The sequence below is a fragment of the Engraulis encrasicolus genome, chromosome 6, assembly GCF_034702125.1.
Source record: "Engraulis encrasicolus isolate BLACKSEA-1 chromosome 6, IST_EnEncr_1.0, whole genome shotgun sequence".
Classification (NCBI taxonomy): domain Eukaryota; kingdom Metazoa; phylum Chordata; class Actinopteri; order Clupeiformes; family Engraulidae; genus Engraulis; species Engraulis encrasicolus.
The window spans coordinates 29087457-29105050 of record NC_085862.1 but is presented as its reverse complement, the minus strand read 5'-3'; the positions used below and the strand labels follow the sequence as shown (position 1 = coordinate 29105050).

Genomic DNA, 17594 nt, shown 5'->3' with positions numbered 1-17594 from the left:
TCGTTCAGGGGCCCAGGGAGGCCTGAAGTACTTGCGTTACGCCAGTGTTTACGGCCCTCAGATGAATTTGAAGTGGCCCCTTGAATGAAAAAGGTTCCCCACCCCTGCATTACAACAAGGCTACTGAGGGCCACTCGAAACTTGGCAGTGGTGGTCTAGCAGGTGTTCCAAACCTTTTCCAACTTGGTGCCCACTTGACATTTTCCCAAAATGTTCACCTCCCAATAAACAATAACATGCAAATAGTCAACAGCAACACACAAACATTTTGAGTGATATATAATGATTTCAAGACCCACTTGAGACACCACTAAAAATGGTTGTCTGCTGTGGGGGTAGGTTTAGGCAGGCTAGTGTATCTATCTATGTTTACATGTTGTATTCTTGTGTGTTGTTCCCTCTGTGTCTTGTGTTGTCTAATTCTCGTTTTGTTCATTGTAAAGCACACCTTCACGGGCAGTCATGGGTGTCAGACAGCTTGCATCCCAAATGTTACCGGTTCGACTCCCGACCCGCCAGGTTGATGGGGGGAGACTGGAGTAATTAACCACTGTTCTCCCCCATCCTCCTCTATGACTGGAGCGCCATTGGGGGCTGCCCCCTTGCACGGGTGAGGCATAAATGCAATTTCGTTGTGTGCAATGAACACTTGTGTGCTGTGCAGTGCTCACAATGACAATAGGAGTTGGAGTTTCCCAGGTTGGGCTTTTTGCTTTTGACATGTCCACGTTAAATTTCTCTTCTCCTGTAGAGACAATAAATGTGAATCTAATCTAATCTAATGTCTCTTTCAGATATTCACCTACGCAACTCAGTAGATTCAGTAGGAAATCTACGGAAGTATTTGTACATGAGGCTCCTGGTCTCATCTATAGGATATTTTCACTAAGTCATGACTCAAGACATTTGAAAACTTAGTAAGGCAAGGCAAGGCAAGTTTATTTGTATAGCGCATTTCATACACAGGTGCAACTCAATGTGCTTCACAAAATTAACAAATGCAAAAAGAAAGGAAACATGGAAGAAAGAAGGAAATAAATTAGAGTCAAAGAACCTTTAAAACATAATAAAATAAAAAATAAAATAAACATAAAAATAAAAAAATAAGAATTTAAGCTAGGGGAAAGCATCTGAGAACAGCTTTGTCTTGAGTCTAGATTTAAAGCTATCAATAGTGGGTGCATTTTTTACGTCATCTGGAAGCTGGTTCCAAAGCTTTGAAGCATAGAAGCTAAAGGCTGCCTCTCCACACTTTGTTTTGACTTCTGGAATCACCAGCAAATTCTTCGCCCGCTGACCTTAGTGACCTGGTTGGTGCATACAGCTGAAACATATCCAGTAGATATGTGGGTCCCATTCCATTTAATGATTTAAACACAAGTAGCATTGCCTTAAAATCAATTCTGTAGCTTACTGGGAGACAATGCAGCGATCTTAAAATTGGAGTAATGTGGTCGAACTTCCTTGTTTTTGTAAGAACCCTTGCTGCTGCATTTTGTACAAGTTGAAGCTGTTTGATGGTCTTTTTGGGGAGGCCTGTAAAAAGACTGTTACAGTAATCAACCTTACTAGAAATGAAGGCATGTATTAGCTTCTCCAGATCATGTTTAGACATAAGGCTCCTACATTTAGAGACGTTTTTTATGTAATACAGCGCAGACTTAGTAATAGCTTTCATGTGACTGTTTGAAGTTTAGGTCACTGTCAATGATGACCCTAAGATTTTTAACTGTATCCCTTGCTTTCAGTCCCTTCGTTTCAAGGATAGTAGCAATCTGTTGTCTCTCCTCTCTTTTCCCAAATATAATTACTTCAGTTTTATCTGTGTTTAGCTGGAGGAAATTGTGAGACATCCAGACATCAGTAAATAGCAGAGATGGGACCAAGTCACTAATTTGCAAGTCACAAGTAAGTCTCAAGTCCTTCCAATCAAGTCCGAGTCAAGTCACAAGTCAAGACGCATTTGACCAAGTCAAGTCCAAGTCCAAGTCGTGCCCAAGCCAAGTCAAGTCCAAGTCCAAGTCTTATTTTTTCCAAGTCCTTAACAAGTCACTTTGTATTCTATGTGCAATATTGACAATTCATTTTGGTCATAAATTCATTACCTCATGTCCCCCTTCGCCAGTTATGTCATGTCCCAAATCGACCATGATTTCATGCTTTTTTGAGCATGGTTCGGCATAGTTTTTGGTTTAACTAGGTTTAACTATAAAATGAACCATGGTTTTACTCTTAAAACTAACCATGGTTTGACCACAGTTTATGATTTATTAAATTACATTTAGTTGCCGCTTCTTTTATCCAACGCACATATTGGTGACAGTCTTTGGTGAAATGTGGGGTTAGGTGCCTTGCTCAAGGGTACTTCAGTCATGGATGGAGGTGTAGGGAGAGGTAGGCCTAAGGGTGGGATTCAAACCTGCAACTCTCTGATCTTCAGTCCAACTCCTTAACCATTACACCACGGCTGCAAACATGTGTGATACTATGGATGGTTCAGAGTACTATAGAGAGACCATGGTTGCTGCAATAAAACCATGGTGACAGTAAAATTATGGACGCTGTTCGTAAGGGGTTCTAAACAAAATAGGCCTACTGGTGCTGTTTAAGGGTAAATCGTTTAGTTTTTCTTTCTTTCATGCATCTTGTTTACACAAAAAAATGTATATATTCAGATGACTTGGAATGCAATTGCAAGTCATTGCAAGTAAAAACTGTCAAGTCAAGTCTCAAGTCAATAGCGTACAAGTCGAGTCAAGTCACAAGTCATTCCTAATATTGGCAAGTCAAGTCTCAAGTCGAGTCATTTGTGACTCAAGTCACAAGTCACAAATCCACATCTCTGGTAAATAGTACTACAGGGCATCCCAAAATATATTTAGATCAACAGTCTTGTAATTTTTAAATTGTAAGTGAACAGACATTGTTTTGTGACCACCTATTCTCAAACTGACATCCATTCTAGATATGGTAGCCCCATAATGCACACTGTTCCACCAGTGGAACGCTGTAATAGTCTTTGAAAAGATCATACCATAATACTACACTACAGTACTATGACATACCACAGACTACAAGAAGTTAATCACCTAGTCCTAGACTGTAGATTTAAATTGTGTAAAAGTTTTGGGTTTTTTGGAAGGCCCTGTACACATGGCCATTAACCATAGGTTTAAAAAAAAAAAAAAAAACGTCTTATAGGCTACTCCACATACCAAACGTTGTTGCTGAGCTTTAAGGTCTCTGCTGATGTTAACTTTTGGGATTATATTTAAGTATGCTAAAACATTTTTGCTTATTTGTTTATTTGTTTGTTTTTTGGGCCTGAACAAAAGAAATGTGTAGCATGAGCAATACAAATACTGAAACTGGCAGGAATTCTCCTTTTAAAATGATGACAAAGGATATTTAATCATATGATGAAGCTGAGAGTTTTATAATGTGAAAAATGTTAGGCCTATTACAGTAAAGATACAACATGACACGTAATTTGTTTTCTAAAAGCATACCCATTCACTAATTTTATATTTCCTTGGATATTAAGAAGAATAAACTAACATCTACTGGTCTGACCAAAGAAGAGAAAGTTTTTCGCACCCAAATATTTCTATTTTATGATAATTCAAAATGGTAAACATGTAGAAATCCAACAAATTAGGTAGGCCTATGGAAAATGTTCAGTTCCAGTGGTAAACCTCCCTCCGATAGCCTCATACAGTCTCGTTCCGTTGGGCCGAGAGACTAGTCTCTTGGCCCAGCAGTATCGTACTGTGTCTCCCATTGCCGGACCGTTGTAGATGATGAGGTCGCACGTTCGATCCTTGAGGGGGGTGAACAGGTGCAAGATGACCTCCGTCACACTAGCCTATACAAGTGTTTGGTACAAGCAAGGGCTATGGGGGCAGGTGTAGAGCAGGCTAACTAACCAATATAAAAATTACAGTTCGAGATCATTTAGGCCTATATTATATATCTATTGTTACAGCCCATAAAAAGATCTGGGCTATATTGAATTCATAACTACATTGAATATGAAAAATTGTCTCAAGTTCAAGATTAAAGCTATAAATGTGTATTGCTATCAGGCTATAGCCTAACAAGGTGCTGTCTTTCAAAAGCGCATCTATGCTTGACTGATTCATTACTGACGAGCAATATGACATGTATCCTTCGAAAGAGTGTCAGTAGGCCCCATTTGGCAATCGCATGTATATGGAAATCGATGGTCAAATTCATCATATTCTCTTTTTTATTCATATTTTTGGGGGGCTTTTCTAATAGGGCCTAAGCCATACACACTGAAACATGAACACTGAAGTGCACAAGTACACCACCTGAGGAGATCCAGAAGTATGATCTAATCCAGGGGTTCCCAAACTTTACCAAGACCCCCATGTACCGATAGATTCCAGCCAAGGACCCCCTGACACGGGCCGTGCCACACTATTTGTTTTTGTACACTCTCTTTCACAACCATAGTCTTGGTCTGTGTGTCAGTGCACCAATGGGATATATAAAATATAGAATTCAGAGATGAAATAGATTATTATAATGCAGTTCTCAACTAATGGGGATACAGTTTAGTTTATTTTTGCTTATTTAATAAGCTTTTTCTTCCAACCTGGCACGGCCCCCCTGGCCCCCACTTTGAAAACCACTGATCTATACAGTAATCCAGTGGTTTTCAAAGTGGGTGCCGGGGACCTTTGGGGGGCCGCGAGTGGTTGGGGAAAAAGTGTACCAAAACAGAATAAAATAACCAAAAAATGTGTACACCGAAATAAACAAAAATAAGCAAAACATTATTACCATTAAATTAGAACTGCATTATAATAATCTAATGCATCTCTTCATCTTACAGTATTTCTCAATGGGTTTTGTACATTTCTCGAATCTCTCTCGCAATTTTCAAAACACAGTATTCATTCTCAAAACAGCTTTAAGAAATGGCAAAACACCATGGATGACCTGCAAAAGCAAGTCTCTTGCTCAAAATCCTTAGTTTGTCTTTCAAAACCAAGTTTTTGTGTCAATGAACGCGTCAGTGCCAGTAGAATGGTTAGTCATTGTGTCATAGTGTATGGACAAGCTAGTCAAATCGATTTGTCATGTTGTCAATTGACTAGTACACTCTTGAGAATGTTTTCTGAAGCGAAATGTTGTTTAGAATGGATGGAAAATGTTGTAAATTCGACTTTATATTACATAGATCAGGTAAGATTGTACTAGATATACATTTAGAGTATGACATATTTATTGAAAGGTTTTCTCATTGCAAAATAAAAAAAATAGTCAACTATGGTTGAGGTGTCAAAATGCGCCCTCTACCACCCCTTTTTACTTGTCTTGCAGGCTCGTGTGAAAAATATATATAACTGTAAAGCAAAATAAATTTGAAACAATACACTGATACTGTATAAAGTGCACTTACTGTCTTGTGAAATTCTAGGGATATATTGTAATTTTGCGTGGAGCGTAATTATAAAGGGCACATGAGGCATAGAGTAATGTAATGCAGTACAGTGCCTATTGTTGTATTGCATGCCTGTTTTCTCTTTCCCTTCTACTGCTTTTGATTAGAGAGAGTCAATATTTACCTGCGAGCAATTTACCAATTCAGATCACATTTATAGACAAAAATCCAATGGAAATTATACAGTGCTTAACACATTATGGCAGCTTGGTAAATCATTTTGCATGTCAAGACTTATACTATGACATAGGGCCTACATGTTTTGGGGTTTGAGATAGTTTTGTGTATTCAGTGACAATGCTTTTTGAGTGATATGACAAAAGCAATTGCTAATGTACAAAAAAGCTGAGAATTGTACACAACCATATGCATGATGATGAAAGCATTTGCTAAATGCTTAAAACTATGAGAAACGTATTTTACCATGTGCACAGATAACAGCAGGAAGTCACAATTGAACAAGACTTTTTGAGAATGATTATTCTGTTGTTAGAAATGTACAAAACCAATTGAGAAAAACTGTAATACTGTTATTGTTATTTTTCATTTCCCAATGGGACACTGACACACATAGACTATGTTTATAAAAGGGGGTGCACACAAAATATTATGTGGCACGACCCATGTAAGGGGAGCCTTGGCTGGAATCTATCAGCATACATAGGTTCTACATTTTTGTTTTCCCCTGGCTGCGCGAACCTAGCTGTGCACAACTCAACCTCTGATTGTTGGAATCCGCTGTCGGTCAAAAAAAAATATCTCACATGGTTGGCTGCAAGTGTCTTGCCCATCCACATAACATTGTGTTTACAAACACTTAAAACCCATGTATATGGGGGGCCTTGTCATGGTAATGTTTGGGAACCCCTGGTCGAATCCCCACCATCCTATTGCTGTTAACAGCTATGTCCAGCAGGTGGTGTGCTGTACTAGCCTATGACAGAGCCTCTGGCCTATGAAAGTGAAGTGAAGTGAAGTGAAAGCCCAATTGGGAGACTCCAACTCCCATCGTCATTGTGACACAGCACGCCATAGCACACAAGTGTACACTGCACAAAACGAAATTGCATTTATGCCTCACCCTTGCAAGGGAGCAGTGCGGCGGGACGGTACAATGCTGAAAGTACGTCAGTCATGGTAGAGGATGGGGGAGTATAGTAAAAAAGCCGCACTCCCGGATCAATTTCTTGCAGTTTTCTTGCAGAGGATGGGGGAGACCACTGGTTAATTACTCCCCCCACCAACCTAGCGGGGGTCGGGAGTCGAATCGGCAACCTTTCGGCTACAAGTCTGACACCCTATTTGCTTTTACACATGACTGTGCATCCATACTGGTTTACTACTTCAGGAAGAGAGGATAAAGGGATAAATAAGGGCTCTAAGGGCATACATACTAAGCATACATACCCAGACATGGAAGAAGCATGACATTTACATAAAACAGGCTGTTGGTTTTAGTTTTGGTATGTTGAGATGAGGTAAACCGATGGTCTTATTTCTTAAAATTCATCGAAATGAGGTAACATAAAAAAATACGACATTCATTTAGAAGCTGCCATTTAGTATTTTTGATGAAATGTACAAAATGTCAGGAAGAAAGTAGTAAGAAGTTTGTTTTATTTTGACAAAACCTCAGCCAAGACGGTAAGTATATTCAAATATGGCCTATGGACTGAACTCAAGCGGAGAGGAAAACAGAATAATTTCCCAATCAAAACCAGTCAAATAAGAAAACATTCAATGATTTAAATGTAAAGTAGAGAGAGAGGGTCCGAGGCACTCTGAAGTCTGTATTACAATAAAACTCCTTTATGTATACATACCATTGGTAGTCGACGCGTTTTGGTCGCATGCAACCTTCTGCAGGGCCTTCTATCAATCCTGAAGAAGGTTACACGTGACCAAAACGCGTCGGCTACCAATGGTGCCCATGTATAAATAAAGGACTTTTCATACGGACTTCAGAGTGCCTCGGATCCTCTCTCTCTACTTCAAGTTTGCAACTTTGGATACCGATGAGCACCTGAAGGTTTTATGCAATTACCCCACAGACACAACTCATTCTCTCCCTCTTTCCTTAGCATGATTTCAATGTGCTTGGTTCTTGTTCTGCTCTGCAGCTCTGGTGGCAGAATGGAATTCTGTAACACATACAAGCTCTGGCCTGTTGACATTGACTGTCTACGTGCATTTGACAAGGTAATGTGTCTACTGACAATCTCTACCGGCCTCCTCATACTATGTAGATAGATAGATAGATAGATAGATAGATAGATAGATAGATAGATAGATAGATAGATAGATAGATAGATAGATAGATAGATAGATAGACAGATAGACAGACAGACAGACAGACAGACAGACAGACAGACAGACAGACAGACACACACACACACACACAGAGATACATACAGTAGATACATAGATAGATTTGTTTGAAAGTGTTTTGCAGTGTATTCAAGGCAACATAAGGCAGCAAAGCATGGCTGCATTTGGTTTTGGTGGTAACTTCAGCTATACGTTCTCCACTTAATGTATAAGCTGCTACTGACATCATGTTGAGACAAGCATGGCTCCTCTGTCCTCTGGGGAGCTGGGCTCTGAACAGATAACATTGTGTGGGAGGGGGCTATGAGGAAAAATCAGCCTTGGGGAAAAGGGGGCTGGACTGGCCATTTAGCATAGCGGGGATTTCCCGTTGGACCCTGCACTCTTGAGGCCCCATATTTTCAGAATTTAAAAAAAAAAATAAATATATATATATATATATATATTTCTGAAAATAAGGGCCCACGGGGGTGCGGGGCCCACCGGTGAGTCAGTTCTGTGTGGCTAATTATGAGGGCCCCCTTTAGGCCAAAAGTGCCTGGGCCCTATTTCTCCCCTAGTCCACCCCTGAAAAGGGGTGCAGGGGCCCGGCTGAGAGGAGGTGGAGGGAAATGCATGGCTGACAGACTGATACACACAACTGCCTGCCACCAGCATGCCTCCAGAACAATGTTTATACACACAGTCACGGCAGTGCTGACTAAACAACACTATCTTTATTTTTTAGTTTACTGTTCCTGTTATATTGATTAGGTACAAGGTACAGAGTGTAATTGCAAACAATATACTTTATGTAAAAATTATTATTATTACTTACCATGATTACTTATTATTACTTACACTACTGATTAGGGTTAGGATTTGTAGTGCAAGGACATAATATTACATTATTGATAGCCTACATGTAGTTACCCTGGAAAAAAGACACCATGAAAGAAAAAGTTGCCCTGCCATCTTTCCTTCTAAAAAAAAGCACAAACAACAATTCTGTATGTCAGAAGCTCGTGTTGACTTTGAATCCATCCTCTTTATAAACCAGACTCTTTCTCAAGGCGACGATACTGTTGGGAGTCAGATTACAATGACCCTTTGTTGTGAAACATGGTCTCTTCCATAGCATGTAAAGGGTTATAAAAAGTGAGCTTGTGGTTCTCATTGCCCACATCGCCCAGTGGTGGCCATTCTCTCTAGTCTTCTTAAGTCATTGTGTAATACAGCCATGTTCAGTCCTGGGATTTGTTCCAGCAACGTGGCCTGACACTGCTGAGGGAATAGCAAAGAGCAGTGTAGCATCCAATGGAAACAAAAGCTAGTCAGGCAGACTGTTAAAGTGTGCTGGCCAGAGAAGAGCTTTCATTTGCCTCAGAACAAATGTCTCCCTTTATCTCTCTTTCTCCTCACTTTATATCTCTCCACATTTATATCTCTCCATATTTATCCAACACCCACCCACCCAATATTTATTGTTTTGGTCATTTTCGACTTTAATTGATAAGACAGTGTGAGAGGTGGACAGGAGGCGAATTGGGAGAGAGACGGGGAGGGGTCGGCAAAGGAACTGGGCCGGGAATTGAACCTGGGTCAGCCGCATGGCAGGCGAGTGCCCTACCGGTTGGCTATGGCAGGGCCTAATATTTCAATCCACCTGATACATGTCAGATCAACAAGCAGCAGCTCCCTTCACAAAAAGTTGTTGAGTGCAAACATCCATTGGGAACTTGGGGAAACATCTGACTGTGCTGTGCTGCTGAATAATTGACAGGTGTTGAACGGAGCTGTTGTGCAGTGTCACCGTAATTACTCGGTGGTTAAAAACGGTCATTGTTCGCCCCGTTCAAAGGGAGTCAGCTGTGGTCAGAGAAAATAAGAAGCGTGTGTGTGTCTGATTTCTTTGACTTTCCTGTTGTTCCTTTCATCATCGGTGGAGAATGCCTTGTCTCCATCTTTGGTTCCACCAGGATCTTCAGGATTGGAAAACTTTTCCAATCATTCCCACTGAATAGAAAAACGAGGCAGTAAAATGGAGCGTAGAATTAATGACGTGCCAGTTTCATTTTTGCTGGACAAATCAATTGAAGTCAGAGATTGTAGTAAGTGAAGTCATGTCAATCTGTTGCTGAATATTTTTTCTATGTTGTGGCCAGAAAAAAGTTCAATCAGGGAATCGTATCAAAACGTTGCAGAGGTCAAAGGTCATTTGTTCATTTGTTGTCCATACCTCTGTCAACATTGTTCATTTCATATTAGAATTTCAGAAAAGGGGGGCGTGATGGTTCAACGAGCTGAGATGCCATATCATTACGCCAGCAACCCAAGTTCGATTCCGGCCTGAAGTCCTTTGCCGATCCTTCCCTTCATAAAATCCCCACAAAAAAAATAGAATTTCAGAAAAGGTAATTAAAATGAATAGGAAATCTCATTTTATAATTATGGTAGTTAAGATAATCATATATCCCAAATGATATCGCAAATAACTGCTTTGTTATTGACAAAAACTCATGTTGTGTCCACAGTGGAGACATTTCTTGTGATGTATCACAGTACATTTGTGCTGGTTTCCTTATAGAACATTTTATGTATACTGATACTGCCTGTCACAAGACTGTATCCTTAAATGCTTGAACATGTATGCGTCCTCTAAGAGGACTTTTGTGTGGATTTTCTTTGTCATGACTCTCACGTGTTCCCAGTCTGGTTATGGCAGAGCAATAAAAAAAACCTATAGAGTTTCTATTGTGGGCTTTGTTCTTGTTACACAAATGATGTACACTGTGAGCACTCAGTGTGTGAATGAACATATGCTGCTCCCCTGCCCTCTCACACACACACACACACACGCACACACACACACACACACACAAACACACACAAACACACACACACACACACACACACACACACACACACACACACACACACACACACACACACACACACACACACACACACACACACACACACACACACACACACAGTTACCTATTTCTGTCAAAATACTATTTGTAAACACCCCCAATTCTAAGATGAATTGTTTTTGTGACCTCTTGTGCATGTATCTCTTTGCCAGACTGGGAGATTATTTTCCATAGACCCTGAATATTCAAAGGCGGCCAGTTTCCCAAATAAAGCCCTTTATGCGGCTGAAACTGTATATTGCCACTCTCCAGTTTCCTCTAGGATGGTTATCTGTAAACGTCCAGAACTTCAGAACGTATTAACAATAACAAGGATGCAAAGCGTTGTTTTGACATTCCCCATGGGCTCTTTAACTCTACTTAAACAGGAGACTGAAATATTTTTTTCGGCCATTATCGTGGAAGACGATCCCCTGCTCCACATACTATAGAAAGCCAAACAAAAATAAACAATGAGGAGTCATATAGCCACACACAACCTGTTCAGGCAGAGGCCAAAAGTCAGGGCCATGTTCACCCAGGTGTCACCGGGGAAGGGAGGGTCCCAAGCTTTGTCAGGAGGGATTTGGACATTTTGAAAATTCCTTTTACATGTTCCTCACGTTTTACACTAACAGCTTAGGATGAAGGCCTATTTGTGTCATTGTTTTATACAGTGGTGGTCCACGTAGAACGCAGGTATACACAGTACACCCACCTGAAAATGTCAGGGATTTCAGTATACCCACCTAAACTTGATTGATTCAGTATTTAGAACAGCACAGTATACTCACCATAAAAATGCTAAAAATATACAGTATACCCACTTCAAAAAAGTAGACTGCGCCACTGCTTTTATATTACCCTACTCAACTACATTTGGAATTTTACCATAATATGTCTGAAGTTGTGCCCATACTATTATTACTTGTCGTAATAGAGGTGTCACCTGCATTTGGTGCAGCTTTGGAAAAAGTGACTTGTCATCAATGGTTACCAACTTTTTATTCCTTCTTTCTGTCTTGAAAAATGGCCAGTCATAAAGATTTATATGAGGCTATAGATTTGCACATTAAAGAACAAAATGCATTCGGATTGTACATTTACCATGACATATGTTCAGGTACCCCTGACAAGAGAATATGTTCCTCAAGCATTTTAAGAAACACTAGACCCTGAAGCATTTTAAGATTTCTTGCATAACTAAAATGGACTTTGGCGACCTCTCTCTGGCAATGCATTACTCCTCAGATTCTGACCAAGGAGTGTCAGGTTGTAAAACAGCACAATATGAAAGAGATACTTTCAGATTATTATTTTTTTTTATCATTTTAAACTAGTAGTAGGGAATGGATCGCACTCAATTTTTCTTCTTTCTTGTAGTTTTATTTTATTTTATTTTATTTTAACTTTGCAAAGTTAAAATAAAATAAAACTACAAGAAAGAAGAAAAATTGAGTGAGATCCATTCCCTACTACTAGATTACTTCAGAGACGCACCAACAAGACGGAAGAGCGCGGTGTGTGGAAGATATCATTTTAAACTAGAAATAAGGATGGGGAAAGCACTGCATGTTCAAGAAATAGCAACGTAAGTAGTGACTGCATGCATGTGATTGTGTATTTTTTTTATTGGAAAGAATGATGACTGTCCACTTTTACTAAACTGCACCAAACCTTATTCTCCAAAACAATGCTTATGTCTACAATTTGAAAATATCTCAGTTTGACAACAACCATATATATGTATGCCGTCACCCTCATTAATGTCCACTCCTTCCCCATGTGACTAATGGACAACAGTTGACACATCACAAAAGAAATGTCTGATAATGGTTGTTTCTGCTGTGTACATTTTTCAGTGTAAATTCATCACTTAGAGAGATAGGATCAACTTCTTATATTAGACTGTCGAAATGACCAAATAAATCTGAAATGATAAGTTAACTTCTTTATGTACAATAGGGATGCCCTTTCATCCAGGACATTCAACTAAAAAAAACGTTTTTTAAAGACCTACTCTATAAAAGAAATGTTGGCATTTTGTAAAATGGATTCTTTAGACAACTCAAACACAGCTGAAAAGCAAAAGATGGTATAAATACACACCGTCACTGTTAATCTAGTCACTTCGAGGCATTATTTGTTTCAGACAAACCTCAATTTCCAACTGTCATCGGGAACATATAGAGTAGGCTACACAAGTTAATGACATTGACATTTATTTACAAACTCCATTCTCATTTATGTACATAACTTTACACTGATATTGTTTATTTTTATAATCACATTGATAAAAATCACTGTCATATACACATTTATAAAGATGACATTCCATGTCAAAAGTAAAGTCATACCCAAAACCCTGAATTCCCATTTCGGCAACAACTTTTGAATTAATAGAACAAATGCCAGTACCAGCAGTCTTGTTTCACAGTTTTCAGAACAGCATACCCTCCGCCCAATTTAGCTCAAGTGTCAGCATTTTCAAGATGTGCACATTTCTAGTTTAAGTGTTGTAGAGAAAATTGAGATATGAAAAAAAGTGCTAGCCCCTCCAAGGGTGTACGCAATGGCACCATGGCTTTATAAAGAGCATTTGAAGAGCATTGGAAGAAACTAACCTATTGAGAAAGCAACGTGTGCAGTAGTGATGTGCATTGGCACTGCCCTCACGATTCGATTCCGATTCGGAAGGTAGCGATTCGATTCGATTCGATTCGATCCGATTCAATTCTATAATGCATTGCAATGCATTACATTTCTACTGAAAGCAAAGCAAATGTTTCATCAGTCATGATGAGGCAATACAAGTAGTCAGATACTGAGCAACAATTTATTGGCTGTTTTCTGTATCAGTCTTGCAGTTTTCAATGCTTTGAAGTTCTTTTATTTAATTTAACATTCATTTGCTCCCAAAATATCAACGGAAGTAATTTAAACTTTAAAAAAATGCCGGATCGATTCTGGAACTTGTCGCATTGAATTGTATCGCCCATGCCCCGCATTGCATTGCATCCCCGAATCGATTATTGTTGACACCACTAGTGTGCAGCAAAACAGAAAATTTAAGACATTATTCATGAGGTAGGATTTCTTTTCTCAGTTCTCAGTTCTTCCTTCTTTTGTGGTTCTTCACACCACCAAGAGTAGTTTTTTTTTACAAGGTTGTCCTTTAAAACAAACCTGATGTTTGTGCTGCTCAAAACAGCCATCGCACTTCCTCCAAAGTTACTGAAATGTCCCCAGTGAAAATTCATGTGCATACATAAATACATTCACATTGTACAATCTTATAATTTACGCACCACCACTTGTCACCCCCTCATTGGACACATAAATAAAATATTTAAAATGTAATTTCTCCACAAAAAGGAGAAGTTCATGTTGACCAAACTGATTTCATGTCCCCAGTAACATGTCCTGAATGATACAGTTTATTTCATGGAAGAAAAACCACTCGGCTATAACAGTTGTGCCTTTTGAGAACACACGAGATTGCTGTTGACCAGTTTCCACATATCCATCAGGTCTTTGGGAAGCAGTTTGTGCACAACAATCATGCTTCTGAAGAAACATGGCTCTTTGTTCAGTTTGCTCTTCTTGTTTTTCACCAGTCCAAACGTTTTGAACGCATTGTGCTTAATTGGCGTCACTTGGAGGACTTCTAAACACATGCCCAGGAATACGTCATCGATGGGATAGAGCTCCAGACCCTCGGAGACCGGGTACAGCTTACGGGCCAGGGGGCCATCCATCAGAAAGCCCCCGCCCCCGGCGTAGGGTGGGTAACTGGTTTTGTTGTACAAGGCCTGTGGAATGTAATATTTGTTATCCTTCTTCCGAATGGGCTTGGCCTTGAATATGACATCGCCCGCAAAGAGATCCTTCACATCAGAGCTGATCTCCAGGTAATCTAAGATGTTTTGCACGCTGACAAACACGTCGTCGTCGCCCTTGAAGATGTAGCGCACGCCAGGGCAGTAGGTGGAGAACCACTTGAGGAAGTGTGTCTCCTTGAGGGTGAGGTTGAAAAAGCTATCCATGAAGTCCCACTGCAGGATGTCCCCATAGATGTAGTCCTCAAACTCCAGGAGCTTCTGGTGGTTGGCCTTCTCCGCCTCATTGGACGGAGCACTGAGCAGGAAGAGGGTCTTGATCTGCTTGCCGTCGATCACCTGCTCCTTGCCCCAGGTCTTGCGGATGACCTCCCGGCGGTCGTGCTGCGTGATGGTCGACTTGATGACCATCAGCAGGTGTACGTCCCCGGAGCACTTCTCCGGGTGGTTCATGATCATGGGGAAGTAGCGGCAGTGCCGGTACAGCAGGAACTGCTGGAAGTTGGGCTCGAGCCCGGCAAACCACTCGGTGCTGGTGAAGTTGAGGTTGGCGCTGCAGTTGGCACTGGTGATGTCCCAGGACTTTGCGGTGACCTGGTCCTGGGTGCTGCTGCTGCGATTGGGCTCCTCTGTGGTGGTGGTACTCGCCTCCTGCCTGAACTTTGTGGGCTTCCAGAAGCGGCTGGCGAGGGCATAGGCACTCTTTTTGTGCCAGTCGGCGTCCACGGAGAGCTGCGTGCGGGCCAGCCTCTCTAGCTGGAACTGGGGGAAGGTGTTGGAGCTCCCCCTCTGGACGACGGTCAGGGTGACCACAGCCAGGAAGAACATCAGACACACTCTCTTGTACACTCGCCACTTGTCCCTGGATGCCATCCTGCAACAAACAGACAGGGTAATTAGTATGGAAGGTGGGCAGCAATAGTTACAGAAAATGTGATATGCCTAAGTCGGCTGGCTTCATTTCCTTATTTTCATTTAATTTCCAGCCAGTATTATTTTAGATAACATGATCTATGCAATAGGCTACATATGGTTCTTTTCAAGAGCAGACACAAATATTTGATGATTTAGTTTCGGCTCTATGCCATAACTAAAAAATGAACAAATAGCCTAAATTTTAAAAAAGCCAGTTACAACTTTAACAGCCTACTCAAACTGCCACATTCCTTGGCAACATAATGTTTTCAAGTCATCATGGGAGAAGTGTGTCCCAATCAAAGGGAGAATAGTGCCTTGAAAAAACCAATGTCAAGAGATATAGTTTATATAATCTGAAAAGTCTTGGTCATTGAAGTTAGTAGATGACAAACAACGGTTTGGAAATCATCTCCCTGTCAACAGAACACTGCGTTCAGATTTAAATCTTTCAGGAGGGAAATTGACACTTTCCAAAATGCAGCCCGTTAACTGCACGCAGGCAGGTAATTTCATGTTACGCAGGCGTTGGGAAAGAACTTCACAACGCCTAGGCTGAATGCATTTAATATTGCAATGGCTACCCATCATTTCCCATCGTTGATCTAGGCTAGATATTCGTGTACATTAAGGCAAGTAACCTGTGCTTACTATCTGAAGGAATCCACACGATATGGGCTGTGACAAGAGGGGAAATTATGGATAAGAAATATCTCAGACTAAAATTACATTTCAAATGTATACTCACATCTTGTGCGTCAACTCCTGTTAGAATATGGCAAACACGGTCTTTTTATTCCGCTGTTATGGTCCAACGACGGGCTACCAATAAGCGCCAAAAGATTAAATTGTTACAGAATGTAAATTAGGTAGCCTATCCACGGAGACGGCGCACGGAGTAGGCTACTACTTGCAGCAGAGAGACTCGTCAACTCACTAGCGCGTCTGGTCTTTATAAGCTGTGAGTGAAGTTACGTAGGCTGGATGCAAATGTGGAGTGGGTACGCAACTTTTCTTGTCCCATCTCTCCACCCCTTTGAAACGGCCAGCTGACCCCACGCACTTTGTGCGCAAAGGGAAATGATATACGACAAAATTGGTAGGCTAAATATTTACCAAACAATTAGTCTACTGTCAGTTTCATAACTCTTAAGAGCATGACAGCTTAATTCAAACCCCACAGGAAACACACAACTAGATTCAATTGATCAATTAGATAAAGCCTAAAGCGATATCACCTGTGCAGATGCCAAAAGATAAGCAGGCGAATGGAATAAATAGGCCCTAGTCTACTTCAGACAGTGTAATGAAATCAAGCTGGTGTCAACAACAGCTTTGCAGCTTATATCACTTAGAGACTTTGTCATATCTTTGTTCATATTATGCATATTTAATGTAGTATAGGCTATTATGGCGTATATATAATTGACATAAACAAGCCTAAGAAAATTGACAGCAACATTTTGCTGGCCGTTTAGATCGAAAACCTGTCACTGAGGTTGAGCACTGAGATTTAATGTGGCATTCATCTGGGAATTATGGTAAATAGACCTACCAAACACCGACATGAAAAGCACACACAACATCCTACCATGTGGTATTTTCCACTGGGCATCTCCCACAATATTTTGATACATGGGTTGCCCAGATGAGATAACCTTTGACCTTTTCAACTTGGTGGACACAGACATTGCCGTTTATTTCCTCCAGAATCGACATTATTTTTTTTGAAGGCAGCATAATTACAGTATTGTGATGAATGGAAGGGTAAAAACGCTAATGCTAAAACACGCAAGCCCCCCAAATATGAATCACATAATGATTAGATGTATTTGACTGCACACTAACGTCACTCCATCACTCGGACCACAAAAAAGGACTTGAAAATAATGGCCTGTTAATTTCCACTTATAAAGTGGAATGCATCACATTGAATGGACCATGAGACTGAGATGAGTTGGCTGTATCCTGAAGTCAACATGGCTGTTTTAAGTATTCTTCAGTTGACTATAGTATGGCAGTCAACATGTCCTGTTGGCTGTCTTTATTAGCCTACTAGACACTGCCTATGTTTAACTTTCAGTCATGCAGCTAGGTTTGGAACCTAAGGATGCAGATGCTCCCTCCCCCCATCCAACTTCTGCT

The 17594-nt window shown here is 40.6% G+C and overlaps 1 protein-coding gene across 1 annotated transcript; it reads right to left on the bottom strand.

Annotated features, from left to right (window-relative positions):
* Positions 1–12346: 12346 nt before the first annotated feature.
* On the bottom strand, positions 12347–16364 carry b3gnt7 (UDP-GlcNAc:betaGal beta-1,3-N-acetylglucosaminyltransferase 7). Its single transcript, XM_063200173.1, has 2 exons — positions 16198–16364; positions 12347–15408 (listed from the first exon to the last, which is right to left on the bottom strand). Coding segments are annotated over exons 1-2 (1251 nt in total). The 5' UTR covers positions 16200–16364; the 3' UTR covers positions 12347–14159.
* Positions 16365–17594: the final 1230 nt, after the last annotated feature.